Source organism: Alligator mississippiensis, chromosome 3, assembly GCF_030867095.1.
Source record: "Alligator mississippiensis isolate rAllMis1 chromosome 3, rAllMis1, whole genome shotgun sequence".
In the NCBI taxonomy this organism is placed as follows: Eukaryota; Metazoa; Chordata; order Crocodylia; family Alligatoridae; genus Alligator; species Alligator mississippiensis.
Window position 1 is genome coordinate 280,588,102 of NC_081826.1, and position 18,742 is coordinate 280,606,843.

The 18,742-nt window shown below is 44.3% G+C and overlaps 1 protein-coding gene across 7 annotated transcripts in view; it reads left to right on the forward strand.

Annotated features, from left to right (window-relative positions):
* ADAMTS12 (ADAM metallopeptidase with thrombospondin type 1 motif 12) overlaps window positions 1-18,742 on the forward strand; it is a 353,569-nt gene that overhangs the window by 201,689 nt on the left and 133,138 nt on the right. For all 7 annotated transcript variants that reach the window (XR_002092999.2, XM_059725240.1, XM_059725239.1 and 4 more), the window contains 4 exons: window positions 887-970; window positions 2,663-2,787; window positions 13,569-13,718; window positions 18,189-18,332. Coding sequence is in view for 6 of the 7 variants with exons in the window: in XM_059725240.1 (XP_059581223.1) it covers window positions 887-970; window positions 2,663-2,787; window positions 13,569-13,718; window positions 18,189-18,332 (503 nt within the window). In the remaining variant the exon portion in view is untranslated. The remainder of the gene's footprint in view (window positions 1-886; window positions 971-2,662; window positions 2,788-13,568; window positions 13,719-18,188; window positions 18,333-18,742) is intronic.

The following is an 18,742-nucleotide window of genomic DNA, read 5'->3' on the forward strand; positions in this document are numbered from 1 at the left end:
TTTCATCATCTACGACCCAAAAAATTGTATTTGTTCAGTTTTAGCTATGCATGATTTTTCTCCTAATGATGAATCTCTCTCTTCTCAATCTCATAGGTCCACAGTTGTATGTGCAATTTTTTTTCTTTCTTTTTTTTGTTCCCTTCTGTCATAATTCTATTTCTACCTGCCTAATCACACACGGTGTTACAGGGCATAGCTCATTATTTGGGTCAAGAAGTCACACAGTTCAGTTATTCATCCATCCTTTGTCATTTTTTGTCTAGTTCCAACTGTGTGTGTGCGTGTGTTTTAATCATTGTCATTAGTTTTAACCTCCACTTCCATACTAGGGATACTCCACTGTCTATATCTTTCCATTTGTCTAGGCTTCCATTTATCTAGCATTGATTACTCCCCTTCCCTTTTGTGCAGCAGGATACTGTTGTTGGATTCAGTAGGTGCTCCAGTTAAGGCTTGATTTGCTATCACATCGCAATTTAAGTAGATGTGTTAAAGTGGATGTAAAAATTCCACCACACTTTGGTAATATTTTACACCAATTTTGAACTGTCATAAATGATGACGTGTTGCAGGGCAAGTGCTGATCATATTTTTAATTTAAAATTATGTTAAAATATTTTAATACAAGATCTAAGGTTTGCTGCTTAATACCTTAATATTTCTGTGAGCTGCTGGATGTTTATTCATTTGACTGGGCTGCCCTCTGCAGTAGTTCACCACAGTTATTAGCATTCACAATGCAAAGTAAACCTTCTCTGAATAATGTGCAGGAGAAAAAAATGAGGAGGGAATGGTGCTTGCAATAAACCACATATTTTCTCTCTAAAGCTCTGTCTTGCTATAGAGGAATCAGTTAATTTCATACCTCCTGGCTCTGGCACAGGTCACAGGGTTATTCCATGATCCAAGCATTGGCAATGCAATCCACATCGTGCTGGTTCGGCTTATTCTTCTTGAGGAGGAAGAGGTAAGATTTTGTTTCTCCCAGCTTTACAATTAAGAAACTTGCACTGAGGGAAGATCTTGGCGTGCTTTTTGGAGGAAGTGAGAAATGATGGCTTGGAAAAAGCATGATTTGTGTAAAAGTTATCATCCATTTGACTCCTGTATTAATCTGTTAATTTTGGTGTAGCTGTTTAAAGGTTAAATGTTGTGCTCTGTGGTACATCACTTAGCTCACAACTTCAGGTGCTGGTGTATAAACTCCCCAAAGCAAATTCAGTTAATATGTCCAAATAATAGGCTGGGGTTTGTTTGTTTCTTTTTGGGGGGGGGGGGTTGGGGGGAGGAGGAATCTCTTCAGTACCTTCAGATTTCTGGGCCACCTGATGAGGAGCAGAAATTCAAGAGTACAAGAATCATCTGCAGTCTAGTTGCATAACCTTACCTGAGGCCATGGGTGGATCCAGGATTTACTCAAGGAGGGTGCGGCACACTGCCCCTCAGGCCATGGGGAGATGGAAGTGAGGTGTTGCTGGAACTCCTGGGGCCAGGATCACCTGGGCCATCAGAAGACACTTGGGAGCTGGGCAGAAAGCAAGCATGTGAAGGCAAGACCCACCTCTTTGCTTGCCTGCTTCTGCTGTCCCTGGCTGACCTGCATGTGGGGGATTCCCTAGAGCCACTCCTATGCTGCTCCAGCCAGGGGATGTGGGGAATGGTTGCACAGTGAGCTGGACTTGGCCAGACCAGAGACAATGGTGGCAGTGAATAGATTCCTTCTTCCAGCACCTATTCCCTCTCCACCCCTCCCCACCAAGTATCCAGTGCTGGCCAGGAGCAAGCACTAGAAGAAAGATCCTGTGTGTTGATGTAGCTGTCCATGGACAAGCCCAGCTCCCAATATAGGCACTCCCCACGGACCTCAGTTGGAGTAGGGCAGGAGTGGCTCTGGGGCTTCCTCCATGTCTGCATCAGCCAGGAACAGCAACAGCAGGGACATGTTCTTCCTTCCAGTGCTATGTCCTGGCCAGTGGGGGACATGGCTAGGATAGCGATAGGGAGCAAGTGTGGGAAGAGGAAACTGCCCACTGCTACTGCTGTCCCCTGCTGAACCTGGTTCTCCACCTTGAAAGAGTTTATTTTGCTCAACTACGCTGTTTATTCATATTATGTTGATTTTATGCAGTTATAAGATGAGGAATAAACCTCTTCTATGACTGCTCTTCATTTTTTGGAGAATTTTCTAACACATGGTATGAAGGAAATGTATCCTTACATGTTAAAAATGTTACCTGATCATGAGCTTGTTCCTGACACATCAGGAGTGACAAACATAAGCATCAAATCAGCAGCAAATTAATCTACATCTTCTCTGTGTCAAAAGGAATATTCACTTCCAAGGAGAAAATAAAATGTCATTCCTGAAAAAAAGCAATTGATAGCTTAGTTTTATGAAAGTCACTTGCAAAAATGCTAATTTCTGCTTTTGATTTTTTTTATCCCCCCTCTCATTTCACTAGTTGCAAAAATGACAAAGTTTCAGCTTAATGTTCAGGCTGTTAGACAAATAGCTGTCATTGCTTTTAATGATGGTTCTTGCTTTGGGCAAAAGCATAATCAGCTACATTTCAGTGACTTCAGTGAGCTTCATAATTAACATTGCTGCTGTGTTTTGGCAAATGCAGCCTTCATAATATTTTCTTTCTTTTTCCTTTAGCAAGGTTTGAAAATTGTTCATCATGCAGATAAGACATTAGCCAGCTTCTGTAAATGGCAGAAGAGCATCAACCCTAAAAGTGATGTCAACCCTATACACCATGATGTGGCCGTCCTTATAACTAGGTACATCCACAAACTTGGAGACAAGCTGCCAAATATTATTTTACACCTTTTCTTTCAGAGAATATCTTTATAGGCTACTATTCTCCTTTTATTCACACTGCAAGTTATCCTATAAAGTATAAGACCCAATAAAGATGTGTTATTTCTTAATGACAATGTTAGTATAAAATTACTTTACATTAGTATATCATACTTTGTAGCAGATGAGGTGTGTGATGTGTTATATATTAATGAATGTTGTCAAGGATGGAAAGTGCTAAAATTGCCCTTCTATGCATTTTTAAAGGATGTCTACATCTCAAAATACACATAATTCTTCATACATGTACATGGGCTTTTTGTTAGAGATGGACCATTGGCTAGGAAACTGATCTATGAAACCTCAGTGTCCCCAGAGTTCAGTAATGTTGAGAGGCACAAAACTCCAGTTCTCCAGTTTAGGTCTTTCTCTCTCATTGAATGCTATCCTCAGTATTTTTTTTTTTGGACCAACTGCATGGTTGGGATAGACACAGGCAAGTTTTCAGGCACTGTAACACGTTGAGGTCCCAGGGGTGGCCACGACGCCCCTGCCTGTCTGAGGCTCAGCTGCAGCCCTTCCCTCGAATCTTGCCCACCACCTTACTCTTAATGAAGGTTATAAAAGGGAGGCTGCCTGTGGGCTCTACATGAGCCCGAGCCTGTGTTGATCCTCACTGGGCCTCTCCTGGGTCCCCTCAGTCTAGTGCCTCCAGGCTAGCAGGCCCTCTCAGCCTGTCTGTACCCCTGCTGGGCACCGGGCACCTTAAGGGCTCCTTGCATGGCTTCTTACCTCCCCTACACCATGCCCTAAGCCTTACTCTATAAGTTCACTCTATGATGTTGTCTATTCATACACTTGCCCCCCCTTGGGCCTTTGGACCCCCCTGGTACCTTACACCATCTCCTCCTGGACTCTCTAGTCCTGCGTGGTGCCCCTTCTCTAGGCTCCCGAACCCCCACTGCTGCATGCAGCCCTTCCCTGGGCACCAGGACCCTCCGTGGGCTCAAAATAAAACAAAGGCCACTTGCCTGTAAAAACTCAGTCCTTCTCTGCCCAGGGGGCTTGCCTCTGCTCCCAAGCCTGTGGAGTTGTTTCTAAGTTGCACTCCTTTCAGGAACCCTGCTGCCCAGAGCTCCTTACCTTGTGGCTGCCAAGGAGAGACCCCCAACTGGCTCATGCTCTGAACTTATATAGCTCCAGCCTGAGCCCTCTTCCAGTCAGGTGAGCCCCTCATCAGCTCCCTGCACCACCTGCAAACAGTCTCACAAGCTGCTCGCTCCCTTAAAGGAGGAGGCACAGCCCCATGCCCTGCTACAGCACCTCAGGACCCTTCCTCAGGCATTAGTACCCAGCCATGCCATTCAATTAAAGATATCACCCACAGGAATCATTGCTTCTCATATATTTCCTGGACCATCATGACAACAAAATCACCTCAACACTACTGAATGCTATGACTTTTTTTCCTTCCAGGAAAAATGCCAGTCCAGTGTGTAGATGAGCAGCCCTATAATTGCAGAACCCTGTGATTCCTCAGAATAGATGGATATTTTGTTGCTAGGACCATGTAATTCATTTTCATCCTCTCGAGTTACATGGTTGTAGATATAAAAGAAATATCTCAATGGTGTCTTTTGAACTGCATTTCATAGTGGGAGGCATCATCCATTATATTCATTTCAAGGCAGACACAGTAGACACCATCTAATTCCAGTTGCCTTTAAAGTTCAGTAAATATTCATCCCAATGAATTTGTGCCTGAAGGACTGAGTTGCTCTTTGTGTCTGCTGAATATCCATGGGGGCTTGTATACATGAGGAGGGGGTTTAGTTCTCCTAAATTGAAAATGGTGGAATTTTAATTGGTGGGTTTTTAATTGTGAAAAACCATTTTAATTTAGGGGCTTCCATCACTATTATGGAATAGTGATGACCCACTAGCCGCTCAGCACACCACCCTTCCCTGCTCCTTCCCCTCGGCCATGGGCAAGCTCCGCCAAAAAAAACCCACCAAAAGAACAGCAAGGGGCCAGATCATTTTTTTTCTCATGGAGCCTGCCCACTTCTCCCATGGCTGGGAAGAGAGCTGCCAGCAACCCCTGACATGTGGAGGGGCCCTGTCCTTCCCTCCACAGTGGCGGTGCTCCCTGGGGCCACCTGGGCAAGGTGCTAGCTCCATAGATACTGCCCCAGCTCGGAGGCAGCACCTGCTGGATCCAACTCTTCCCTGAGCCTGTGTGAGGAGCAGCACCTGGGGGGCACCACCGCTGCAGAGGGAAGGACTGGACCCCCCTTCCCCCCCCCCACAGCTCAGGGGCTGCTCATAGCTCACCCCCAGCCATGCAGGCAGGCTCCTTGAGAAGAAAAAAAAAAAAGGATTGGGTCCCTCATCGCTTTAATTTGTTTTTTCTCGGTGGAACCTGCCTGCATGAGCTGCTGCCAGGCAATTCAGCCCCTGAGTGCGATTGGGGGGGGGGGGGTGTCCTTCCCTCCATGGTGGCATCAACCCTCAGGGCTGCCTGGGCTGAGTGCTGGTGTGTGGGTGCTGCCCCAGCTCACAGGCAACACCTGGCCCAATCCAATGGTGCATGGGGTGCTGGAAGCCCGGTCATGCTCAGGGAAGTTCAGGCTTGACGGGCTTCCAGCACCTCATGCACTGTTCCTGCCACCTTCCTGCGGCCTGGGAACAGGCTGCCTAGGAACAGGCTGGCTTGCCCCTGGGCAGTGCAGAAAGGTGGCAGGAGGAAGACTAGGTTTGCTGGCAGCCAAAGGCAGCAGTGGGAACAGTGCATGGGATGCTGGAAGCCCGTCAAGCCTGAGCTTCCCTGGGCATGCCTGAGCTTCCAGTGCCCTGTGCACCATCCCTGTCACTTTCTCTGGCTACCAGCACAGCCAGCTGCCCTCCTGCCACCTTCCTGCACTGCCCTGAGGCAAGCCAGCCTGTTCCTGGGGCAGCACAGGGAGGCAGCAGGAGCTGTGTGACATGTCCACATGACTGGTTTTATTAATTACCCCAGATCAAACTAAAATACATCAGAGGTGGCCTAAGTTGCCACACAAAGAAATTTTGTCATGAAAAAAATCATGCAAGTGTACATGGTGATGCCATTACATTAGACAAATAGCAATTTCTCATCACTTTTTGTCATGTGTACATGGCCTCATCAGCACATGTACAAGCGCCCCATAAGATTATGGTTATCTCTGATTTATTGCTGAAAAATATTCAACAATTTTTTCAGAATCTATAAAGATATAAAAAAAAATTCTCAGCCAGTTATTGGTGAGTAATCACTAGATGAGCTGGGTTGCTTGCTTTCTATTTGTTGGAGAAGTCCTATTATATTGTTTTGGTTAAATGAGTGCACAAGCCCTAATAGCACAAATTCTCACCGGTGACTTTAACATTGTTTGTGTAATTACTTACGTATATAGCTTTGAAACTTGTTTTTCTGTCCATTCCTCCCTTCCTTCATATAGCAAACATTGGCTATGTTATGCTTTCTTTTGTATTATGGCAGCACTTACCAATTTCAACCAAGGTCAGCCAAGGTTGTGTTAGATGTTGGGCTAACGAATAGTACATAAGAATTTGACACTTAAGAATTTAAAGAAAGAAGACAAACTGTGATAAAAAAAGTATTCTGTTTCCCTTGTATGTAGATCAAGACCTGAGGTACAGAGGGATTAAATCACTTGCAAGCACGTACTCTGGACTCTTTTAAGAAACATTTGGACACCTATCTTAATGGGATCCTTTGACCCTAGCTGACTTCCTGCCCCTGAGGCAGGGGGCTGGACTCAATGATCTTCTGAGGTCCCTTCCAGCCCTAATGTCTATGAAATCTATGATTTACCTTACACAGGAAATATGTGGCAAAGAGAACACAGCTCCATTTCATTGCCTTATCTATATGACCATCCTTTCGCTTTTGAACAACAGATACATTCTGAGACCATCATGCATTTCTTATTGATATTTAGCAGACAGATCAGCTTTGACCCTGAAAACTCAATAGGTCTGTTCACATGTCTAAAGGTAAATATTTGCATGTATACTTGCAGGGTCAGAACTTTATCCTGTCATACAAAATTAAGTATCCTTGTCCATTTATGATCAACACTTTTCCCTTTGTCCAGAGGATGAGTTCTTTTTCCCCCAACAAAAGCAAATTCAAAGCCAAATGGATTTGATCTTGTTTGTTTGTTACATAAACAGGACTCTCTGGTTTGTGACCTGTATAACAATACTAGTAATAGTTAGTATAAGTTGTTGAAAAGTAATTTAATTAACAGTGATTTGTGACATTATTTGCAAGTTTTCATTTTGTGTGTTAATAACACATTCCATACTTCAATGTCCTTATTATTTAGTATCTAACTACCACATACAATCTTATTGTTGGTTAATTCATTAAAAAAAACAAAACATTATTTTTAGATTAGGGCTACACCAATAGAGATTTTGGGGGCTGATACCAATAACCGATTTTTAAGGAGGCATATAATCGATACCGATCCAATTTCCAATACAGCTGTGTGCAGCTGGTAAGTCCATTGCAGTGGAAGGGGAGGGGGAAGGGAAGAGGCATGGGGGGGCAGATCAACCGCCTCCGTGGTGAGGGAAGGGGCAGGGGCAGGCACTGCCGAGCTGGAGCAGGGCACAGGATGGAGCCACCTGTTGTAAGGGCGGGGAGGCAGCCCCTGCCACTGCACGCACCCTGGGAGGACGTGTTGGGGGGAGGGGGTGTGCCCTCAGATCTGTGTGAGGTGGGGTGTGGTGGGATGGGGCTGGGGCTGTGCTGGGCTCTTCTTGTTGGGGGCTGGTCTCTGGGCCAGGGCTACAGAGAGGGCTGCAGCCACCCCAAATTTTGCTGTAGCCCTGCTCCCAGTGCTGATGCCCGCCTGGTGCAGCCCTGGCTCTTCCCAGCGCATGGGTGGAGGTGGGGCATTGAGCCGGGGCTGTGCCAGATGGGTGGCAGTAGTGCTGGGAGTGGGGCTACAGCAAAATTTGGGGTGGCTACAGCCCCCTCCACAGTCCCTGCCCCGAGCCCAGCCCCCACTGAGAAGAGCCTGGCGTAGCTCCAGCTCTATCCCACAGCTGCAGCCCACCCGCCCTGCCTAGCCCCACGCAGATGCAAGGGGCACCCCGCCATGCCCTCCTGGGGTGTGCGCAGTGGCAGGAGCCACCCTCTCTCCCCCGACAAGTCAGGGCTCCATCCTGAGACCCACTCTGCCCTGGCTGGGCAGTGCCTGCCCCAGTCCCTCTGTCATCATGGGGAACATTGATCTGACCCCCCCATGTCTCTTCCCTCTCTCCTCCCCTTCCACCACAACATATTTACCAGCTGCATGGAGCTCTCCACGCTGCTGGGCTCTGCTCCTTGATTCCTGAGTACTGCACTGTAGCTGCACACACACATGAGAATTTATTGGCCAAATTATCGGCCAAATTGGGCTGATTTCTGATACAGCCAATTTTCTTTATATTGAAACCGATCTGATATCAGACTGATATATTGGTGCACCTCTATTTCAGATTGATGTGGAGTGAAAAAAGTTTGTTTTTCCTCACTGAAATGAAAATTCCAAACTATTTCATTTCTGGTTGACCAAATGAATTGGTTCTATTACAAACAAATTGTTAATCTTAGAGCGGTTGGCAAAAAGTCATGGATGGCAAAAAGGCAAGGTTCTGGAGGACTGGAGGTGGGCTAACATAGTACCTATCTTCAGAAAGGAAGATCTGGGGGATTATAGACCAGTCATCCTGACTTTACTACCTAGGAAGTTACTGGAATAAATTACAAAAACAGTTAATTTGTAAGCAGCTGGAGGAGGAAGGGATTATCACTAGGACCCAACATAGATTTCCTGAAACAAATCATGCCAAACCAACCTGATTTCCTTTTTTGACAGGGTCTTAAATTTAGATTAGGTGATTTAGATGCAATGGGAATAATATACTTGGACTTTAATAGGGTTTTGATACATGACGTTCTCATAAGTAAATTAGAGAAATGTGGGCTGAGGAGCAGAGATTCGAATAATTCAAGGCAAAATCACTGTTAGGTGGATAAATAACTGGTTGAATAAATGCAAGCAGAAAATAATTCTAAATGTATTAATGCCAGAATGGCAGGATGTTTCAACTGGGGTTCCATAGGGGTCTGTTCTGGGTCCAGTGGCATTTAACATTTTTATTATTGACATGGATGCAGGGATAAAGAGCTTTCACATCAAGTTTGCAGATGATACAAAACTAGGACTTGCGGTCTTCTGATATAAGTAGAATTCTAAGGGATCTTGACTACTGGGCACAAGACAAAAGTATGAACTCCAGGAAAAACAAAGATGCAGACAAATTGGAGAGGGTTCAGCAGAGAGCAACAAAAATATTAGAGGTCTCAGAAACATATGAGAAAAGGTGGGAAGAACTGGGGTTATTTAGTCTGGAGAACAGAAGTTTAAGGAGGGATTTGAGAACAGTCTTCAAATACCTGAAGGGTAGTTACAGAGAAGATGGTGCTAAACAGTTCTGTGTGGCTGCAGGGGCCAGGACAAGGAGTGATGATCTTAAATTACAGCAAGGGAAATTTAGGTTGAATATTAGGAAGAACTCTCTCACTTTGTGGGGTGGTTAGATATTGGAATAGGCGATCTAGAGCAACTGGGAGATTTTAAGAATAGGTTCGACGAACACTGGGCTGGAATATTGTAGAAAGGGTTGATCCTGCCTTGAGCAGGGGGTTGGATTAGGTGACCTATTGAGAGTCCCTTCTACCCCTGTTTTTCAATGATTTGATGAAATATGAAGTGTTCCACATAGGGAAGAAAAACAAATGCCCAAATACAGAATGGAAGATGATTGGTTAGCAGTAGCATTGCTGAGAGAGACACAGGTAGCTTTGGCAGGATTTAATTTTAATTTTTTAATAATTTTGACAGCTAAAATCAATGTTTATTTTTAAGCATTTATATTGATTTTTATCAATTTAAATTTCCAGGATTGCATGAAATTAAGGGTGTGGGATATGCACACACACACACAGACACGCACACACAAATATGCCTGCTTCTTCCTCCAGCCCAGCACACAACATGCACAGGGGAAATTGCTGTGCTGCCAGACTGTCAGTTTGCAGTCCAGTCCCTGTAGAAAGAGTCACTGAACTCGGAGCCCGCTTTCCTTTGTCCCCTGGTGCTTGCTGCCCCCTGGCACCCTGCCTCACTCCCCAGCAAGGAAACCCCTGGCTGCTGGAATCACATCTGCCCGCTGTAGCCAGGGGCTTATTCTGCCTGTACCAGCTCCTGCCCAAGTTTGCAAGGGAGGGCCTGGCTGGCGAGCACCCTGAGGGGGCAGGGACAGGGACACACACACACACACACACACACAGGCCCCCACCCCCCTTCACCTGCAGCCACTGATCAGCAAAAGCCCTCCTGGACACTGCAGCAGCAGCCTATTCTTACATCCCCTTTCTATAAATTTTGATGATTAACAATGGAAATATTTTTTCATCTGTCTGTGAGTGTGAGGTAAAATTGATATGTATTGTCATTTACCAATAAAAATTGACTCCTGCCAAGCCTAGATACAGGGGATTTTTGGTGCATGACAGTGTTAACTAAAGCCAGCAATGTGATGTTGTTGCCAAAAAAGCAAGAGCATTTTGGGCTGCATTAACAACAGGAATATAGTATGTAAAACATGGGAGGTTATTGTACCACTCTACTACTTAGGCCTCAGCTAGAGTATTGCATGCAGCAGGACAAGCTGATCCTTGAGGTCCCTTCCACCCCTACAATTCTAATTTCATTTTCACTTTTTTAAAATGGCCTTGAAATATCACTTCCAAAGGACAATTTGGAATATTTAATTTGATAGGATCATAGGGAATGTTGAAAAAAAGCATTTTAAGATGTAGAAAAAGATTTTTCTGAAACATTTTTCCTGCCTGAAACCAGTAGCTGAACTCAAGCCAAATTAGTGAATAGCTTTGTTGCCCTGGAACTGCATTTTCCAGGAATTAAATTATTTTTGTGAAAAAACTGGCAGCATTCTTACCACATAATAAAAACAACGTGAAACATTAGATTAAAAGCAAAAGACTCAATGAGCCTATGTAGACCCCTGACTGAAACAACTATTTGGCAAAAAGGCAATTTTTAGCTCAACAAGGCCATCAGACAGAGGGAAACAATTTCTAATTGACACGGAGAATTAAAAAAAAGGGATCAGCAAGTCCTAAAAATAAAAATGGGAACAAAGGCAGGCATCACAAAATGCTTCATAATGTATCTGCTCAAATGAACAGGCTTTATTAAATTAACCCCCCATTTTTGAGCTGGGACCTCCTATAGTGTTCCTTTTGAGAGGATGTTCCAGAGTTGAGAAGCTAAGATCAAGAGTGATTCCCCTTCCCCTCAGTTGGTCCAATACAAGAAATCACTTCTACCCAAAGAACCTTGTCTGCCTACATCCTTAGACAAACACAGCTACAACCAACTACTCTTCCCCTCCCCACCCAAAGCCAAATCCTACTGAACCTGGGGGTGAAAAGGGACCTCCCATAGCTAGCTGTAGGGCCCTTGTCCACATAACACGTTACCTAGATATGCCGCAGGAAACGGCTGCAAAAATCGCCATTTCGCTAGATACCATACTGAGGCACAGGTTGAGAGGCACATTTTAGTAACTTCTGAGTCACTATAATAGCTTTTCCAACCCAGAGTAAAAATAGATTTTTTTTAATATATGCTCTTATACTGGTTTAAAGAGATGAAAACAGAATAACTAAGCCTTTTGATTACAGGGTTTACTGGCTTCAGAACTCAGTTGTTTGATGCTAGCAATGGAGCAGCAATCCTGCCCTGCTGGCTGAGAAGACAATATAGACAAAGGAGAGATAGGAATAGGCTTTAAAAGCCTGCAAGGCATTTAAGCCATGCTCTGTAGATTATTGCTTCCTCTAAAATAGCACATCAGTTGCCAACCATCTGTAGGCCCCTTGCAATGACTTAATGAGATGAGATGATATACTCAGTTTACTTAAAAATGTAGTATGAGACCAGGCAAGCAAAGACCTGGGGAAAAATGTAAGTAGAAACTTGAAAGTGAACTGAAATGAGAGTAGCTTTAGAACTTGTGCTATTTATTCAGTTAATCTAATAAAATACCTTGGTTAATGTTAAAAGATTCTCCCTGTGATCTTTACCAGGCATGAGCCTCTCAGACTTCAAATAATCAACATGAATGTCTCTACTATACAGAATGCTATGATAGGCAGGAGTTTTATAGGTTTTTCCATGTGTGGGTGCAGTTTAAATGGAGCAAGGGATCTTAGCTGCTATAGCAGTCAGCATTTCAGATGAATAGGTGTGAAACCCCTCAACATCTATAACGTTCAATTGCCATATTTTCCTGCCTTTCCAAAAAAACCCTTTTACCACTACTTTTATGATAAGATATTGTCCTAAGAAGAGAGAGGAACACTATTGTCTTCACTATATAGTGCCCCCTCCCATAGAGAGGAAAGGAGACAATGTCACCCTGGCAGTTATACTGTCCTCTTCCTTTGAAGGAATTCTACCCGAGCATTGAGCTTGGTGTACAGCAGTGGAAGCCAGCCCTTTTGGCAAGCATGTCACATAGTAAGCCCTGTGCTGCCTTGGGTGTTACTGTGATCCCTTTCCCCTGCTCCATCTGTTGGTCTGCTTTCTGCTCCTTTCCCTGTGCTTCTGCTCAAACTGTTACTCTGCTTTCTGCTCCTTGCCCTATGTGTTACTGTGTTCCTTGAGCCCTCCCTGATCTGTCCCATGCCACATACAGAGGCTTTCTGTGCCACTTGTGACACATGTGCCACAGGTTGGCCACCCATAGATCTCAAGGACAAGGAAAATGACAGGTGAAAGAGTTTATCATGCTTGTGTTGCACTTCAGATGTGTACTTTCTGGGTTTTTTTCTAAGCACAGAATCTTTCAGTGGAAGAGACTGCATTTTGCAGCCAACAGCAGGGATTTGGGAAGAAAACAAAATCCCTACATTTGGGGAAAAAACAGTGCAATTGTCCATTAATCAAGAGCCTGCAGCAGCCTCCCTGATTTAGTAAAGCACCATAACTCTGACTCTGACTTTCATTCTCCCTTAGCTGCCTATCAGTCAGCTTTTCATATGTTCTTTCTCCTGTGCTGCATTGGATTAACTCTTTGGCAAATTCTGAGCCACGATTACCTTATTCTCTTTTAGATACCTCCTTAAGAGGCACTTCCTGGATGTTTACAAGTCAACCTCTTGATCCTGGTTAGGCAGATGACACGTAATAGCTATACTGCTCCCTTCCTGTTTCCTCCCCCCTGCTTGTATAATCCCAGCGGAAAAACAAAACTGTCTACTGCACTCCATGTAACTACTAAAGAAATGCCTTTTCTTCACCACATTCATTTGCTTCTCTTTTGTACCCCCATCTTTTCCATTTAGTCTGTGTTCTCAGGCTGAAAGTCCTTCAGGACTTGCATTGTCTCTGTTTCTATAAAACTCAGCAGAAACAGGCCCTTGTCCCAATTAGAGTATTTAGGCACTACCACAATATACATATTTTCTGGTGAATAACATTCTTAAGTACAGTATGCCAGCATAAATGCTAGGTGAACCACCCTTTGCTTAAAATTCTCACTAATATTAATATAGTATGAGTTTACCACCTGGCATAAGCACACTTTTTATATTCTCTAAACTGAGTTGTGACTGTTTTTGCAGGAAGGACATTTGTGCTGGCATGAATCGTCCCTGTGAAACCTTGGGTTTGTCTCATCTGTCTGGTATGTGTCAACCTCACCGGAGCTGTAATATTAATGAAGATTCTGGATTGCCCTTGGCATTCACTATTGCACATGAACTTGGACACAGGTATAGTGGAGAGTAAAAAGCATTTCCCTCCTAAATATGTTTGACATTCTGTATATTCTGGGATAGACATTTCTGGAGAAAAAGGATGGTTGAAAAGTCTTGACTTAGGATATCTGTGAAGGCGTTTGCTCATTAGTGACATTTCCTTTGAAATATATTTCCCTTTATAATATTCGCTCACCTTAGAGCCTCACACTACAGGGCTGACTTGAGGATCAGGCCCTCAATGAGCCTAATCCCGATTGCTTATCTTGCTTCAGGTGCTTTAGGCAAATTGCAGCCTCCATCTATATCTGTCATTTATATGCAAAAGCAATAAAATGTGTAAGCACAATGTTTATGGCTTGGAAGGAATCTGGGTGCAATATGGCTTCTGGGTACAATTCAAGAAGCTCTTGGTTTGAATATCTGGAGTTCTGGTGGACAGGAAATTCTCCTGATCTGGGTTGAGTTCCCATTCCCAGGTAGATTGGGCTGGGCTGACTTCCTATTCCAGCGCAAGATCGGGCCAGGGCTGGGGAGTCAGCCCTGTGTGATGGTGGTCCTGGGGAGGGGAACTCAGCCTAGCTGGGCTGGCTTCCCATCCCCCATACTAGATAGGGCCAGGGGCAGGGCTGAGGGATCTTGGGCTTATCTAGCACTGGGAATGGGAAGACAGCCCAGCTGGGCTGACTTCCTGCCCCTGGCCCGATCTAGCGCCAGGGATGGGAAGTCAGCCCAGCTGGACTGACTTCCCATCCCCAGCACTACGATCGAAACAGTTTGACTTTCAAAATGTTTTGACTATCCTTGTTTTGTTTCAAGGCCCTGTGTTTCATTTAAATTTTGCTGTTTTGACCTTGAAATGAGTCGAAACAGTGCCTAAATGAAACAGCCAGCAAAATTTTACACAGCCCTATAATATATAGTTTACTCTGGATTTTATGTAAGTGAGGAAATACAGCTATCCTCTAAGGTAGGGGTGTCAAATATGTAGCCTGCAAGCTGGATTCAGGGTGCAGAGCTGCTCTACCTGGCCGCTGGGCTATCGGCGCTCTATTGGAAGTAGGAGGTATGCCCAGGGAAGTGGTCCGCCATAGAACCTGGGACCCTTGGGCCCTGGGGAACATGACCATCAGCTGCAGGAGGGCAAGTGAGGGCTGGTATAAACCTGATCACCCTCTAGCCACTCTGCCCATCACCACCAAACCAGTCCTACCCCCTTGGCTGCTGGCTGTGCTGCTGCCACATGCCAGCACTGGAGCTGAAGCTGAAACTGTTATTGCCATGTGCCCCATGAGCTGCTGCCATGACACAAGGCATGTTGCAGCAGTCATGCTCTGACTCTGCCTCTGGCATGGAAAGTATGCTTTGGGAGCTTTGCTGCTACCACCAACGCTGCCATGTGCACTGGAGCTGCTGCTTCCATAGCCACCTTGTGCCTGGGGCTGGAACTGGCCCACAAAGAGTCCCATGGTCAGGACCTGGTGACTTTGACACCCCCTGCCTTAAGGAGTTCAATCATGTTTATCAGATCTGCCAGAGCAAAAAATCAGTAATTCCATTGCATAAGGAATATCAGTATTTCAACCTGTGTTTTTGTCCCAAATTGGGATCAAATTGGAGATACATTTTTTTCCCATGGAATGCAGCTTTACATGCAAAGTGGATTCAGAAATGCCTTATATTTAACTTCCTCATTTTTGTAGTTAAACTATATTTTGATATTCCTGAGGTCAAGTTTTTTGACTATTTTTGAATGGATCTGATTTTTTTGATACTGTACAGCTTCAGAAAGTATTTCTCTATTGTAGGACACAGCCTCATAGAGCACAGCTGTATGGTCTCTCCAGTGAGCCTGCATTGCATCATGGGAAATGTAATTTAGACAGGGATACCAGCCTATAGGAGAAAATAGGAATTTCAGGTATCTGGACAATAATTCCCATGAGACAACTTACCACAACAGGGAAATGCAGTTTAAAGTTAGATAGACTCAAAGTGATATATTTAAAGTCAGGTCTGCTACTTAAAATACTCGATTCTTACCTTATTTTAATTTTTTTGTAGGGGAGAAATCAAAATAAAATATTTTTTGTTAACATTTTTTTTTTATTCTGAAAAATTCCAGACTGGCTGTACCCTCTATCCCAGAAGTGCTCAACTTCCAACCAGCAGGCCACCTGTTGCCCATGGAGTCATTGCATCTGGCCCTAGATCCAAAATTTGGCAGTGGGAGAGCAGTGATCATTAATATGGTCATTTTCCCCCATGGCCAAATTCCCAAAGCCCAAGTCCCATGTGGCAGCCGCATCCCCTTTCCCCCTCATGGGGCCAGGCCATGCCCCTTCCCCCTCTTGTGGTTGGATCAGGGCCAGACCACACCCCCACCATGCCCCATTGATAGTCAGTTGTTGGTGCATGCTATTTCAGTCAGTAATTCTCAGCATGTCTGAAGGATTTAGGTGCTATTGAAAATCAAGCCCTTATTCCTTATATATGTACCTAGAAGGGAGCAGAGAACAGCTTGTAAATGTTTAGAAGAAGTTGTGGAAGAAGGAATAAGATAGGCATACATTTTTAGAGCTCTTGGGTCATTTTGTAATGAAGTTTTCAAGAAAAAAAGATTTTTAAAGTTTTAGAGGTTTTTGATTCATTGGAGAGTCTTAGGGGGTGTGTAGATGAAATGGCAGCCCTAAATTGAAGTGGTGGGTTTTTAAAAACACCGCTTCAGTTTAGAGCAAAGTAAACTTCCATGTCATATACACCCATGTCTTACTTGCCTCTCCAGTGGCAGGGAGGGGAGGGCAAGCTGCTGGTGGGCAGAGTGGTCCCTGGCCTGCTGGTGTGAGAGGGAGCTGGTGCTTCCGTCCGTGGCAGCAGCAGCCTCCACCTGCTCCCCCACCTCCCCAGGGAGCACCCGCCCAAAGGCATCCAACTCGGGTGGTCCTGGAGGGCACAGCAGCCATGGAGGGAAGAACCGGGTCCCTGCATAGCTCATGTAGGCAGGCAGACTCCAAGGGAAAAAAAAAAAAAAAAAGATCTGGCTCACCGCTTTTTTTTTTCCTTCAGTGGAGCCTGCCTTCCTGGGCTGCTGCCAGGCTGCCTACATGGGCTGCCTGCACAGCCCCTGAGCTATGGCTGTCAGTTAGCAAACTAAAACTCCTCAGAGGTGTTTTAGTTTGCTGTGCCCCATAGTCATATAAGGCTCATTATGCCACTGAACGTGCTACAGCAGCTGGAATTAATGTGCAATATATCACTGATGCATGCAAACACCAACACTACTGAAGTGGTGCAAAAGCATTTAACCTGCTTTCAAGTGTTGTGCACTCATGCCCCTCATTTTGTCTATACATGCCCATTGTGTGTGGTACTGTAACAACCTACAAAGGCACTGGTGTTTCAGCAAGATGTTTTTTGTTTATGGTTTTTACAAGCTATTCATTAAAACACTCCTTATTGGGATCAAAAAGACTTGAAGAAGTTAGATAAACCTGAGTTCTGAGGGGTTTGGGGGAGGACATGCTGTGAAGATGATCTGTTTTCAATGTACAGTATGATGAAATAGAGAGAGATGATGAGGAAATTAGAGACCAATTTACTGATCATTTCATGAATGTATGACAATGTGGGAGGCAGCACATCTGTAGAAATCAATCAATCAAATGTGACACCATTAAAATGGTAAATAAAAAGAAAAGCATGGTATCAGGGTAAATGATTATGCAAGAAAATCAGTACTAACTGATCATCAAATTCTGCCACTAGTTCTATAATGCTGAAAGTTTGGAGTAACTCCTGAAGTGAATGGAGTTCTTTTTCATTTACTCCAGCAACTAAAAACAAAATGTAGCCTGTAATTCTGGGGACAGATATTGCTTTTGCTGTTGCCCAAACTTTCAGCAATATGTCCCTAAAATGTCTGTCTTTCGAAAGTCACTCACAGCAGTCCCCATCCTCATTCTGTGATCTTTATCAGCCCTCCTGGATTAAACAAGGTTTATCTTGCCCAGGGATGAACAAGTGTGCTTCAGGAAATCATGTTAATGATTCTATTTTACTCCTTCCCTCAGAGTCATTACCAAATTAATGGCATTAATAGGCATTGTCTTATGCACAAGGCATAGAGCAAATCCCTTAGCACTTCTGCTAGAGAAGAGGTACACACTGTGAGGCTGTGGGCAAATTCAAATTGGATAAAGATATTATGACTCCCTAAAAATCTCACAGTTTCAGTCAGGGAAGTGTATGTGTTAGTTTTTGTTTGGATAGTTGCTGTTTACTCTGAGCCTGATCTGAAACCCATTGAAGTTAGTGGGAGACTTCTGTACTCTGTGTCTCAGGCTCTTTATGGGGCGTTTGTTTTTAACTGATGAATGAAATGATACTTGTACATTTTCCTACACGCTACAGGGTTTTTACAAGAAAGGTGCTATGTAAACAGTGGCTACAGTGATTGCTTCTTGTGCTTGGTAACATGTCTCTCAGTTTTGGTATCCAGCATGATGGAAAAGAGAATGACTGTGAGCCTGCTGGAAAGCGCCCATACATCATGTCCCGGCAGCTACAGTATGACCCTTCTCCACTTACCTGGTCACAGTGCAGCAAGGAATACATCACCCGTTTCCTAGAGTGAGTGGATAGAATGTGATATCTACCCCGTGTAGTGGAATCCTTTGACATTACCGGTTCTCATGCCATGGCGCTTCCAAAACTGACTGAGCTGGATACTCTGATTTCTGGAAGCTTGGTTATATACTGTTTCAACTTAGACTTTGATATCAACTGAGTTCAACATCTGGTGGGACCCACAGCCATCATGAGTTACTGGGAGAAAAGGCACAGGAAGGGGCTTTGGTTCTATTGCTAGAATTTCCTATGGGCCTAAGTGATGTGTCCAAGCTTACATTTTTTTTTAAATGTGACACCTGTGGTAATATTGTGAGAGGCTGCAGGTCTCATTGAGGTCATTCTAATAGCTATAGGCATTTCATTGTATTTCCAATGGAAAAATCATATTTTTCCCATATGAAATTCTCTTA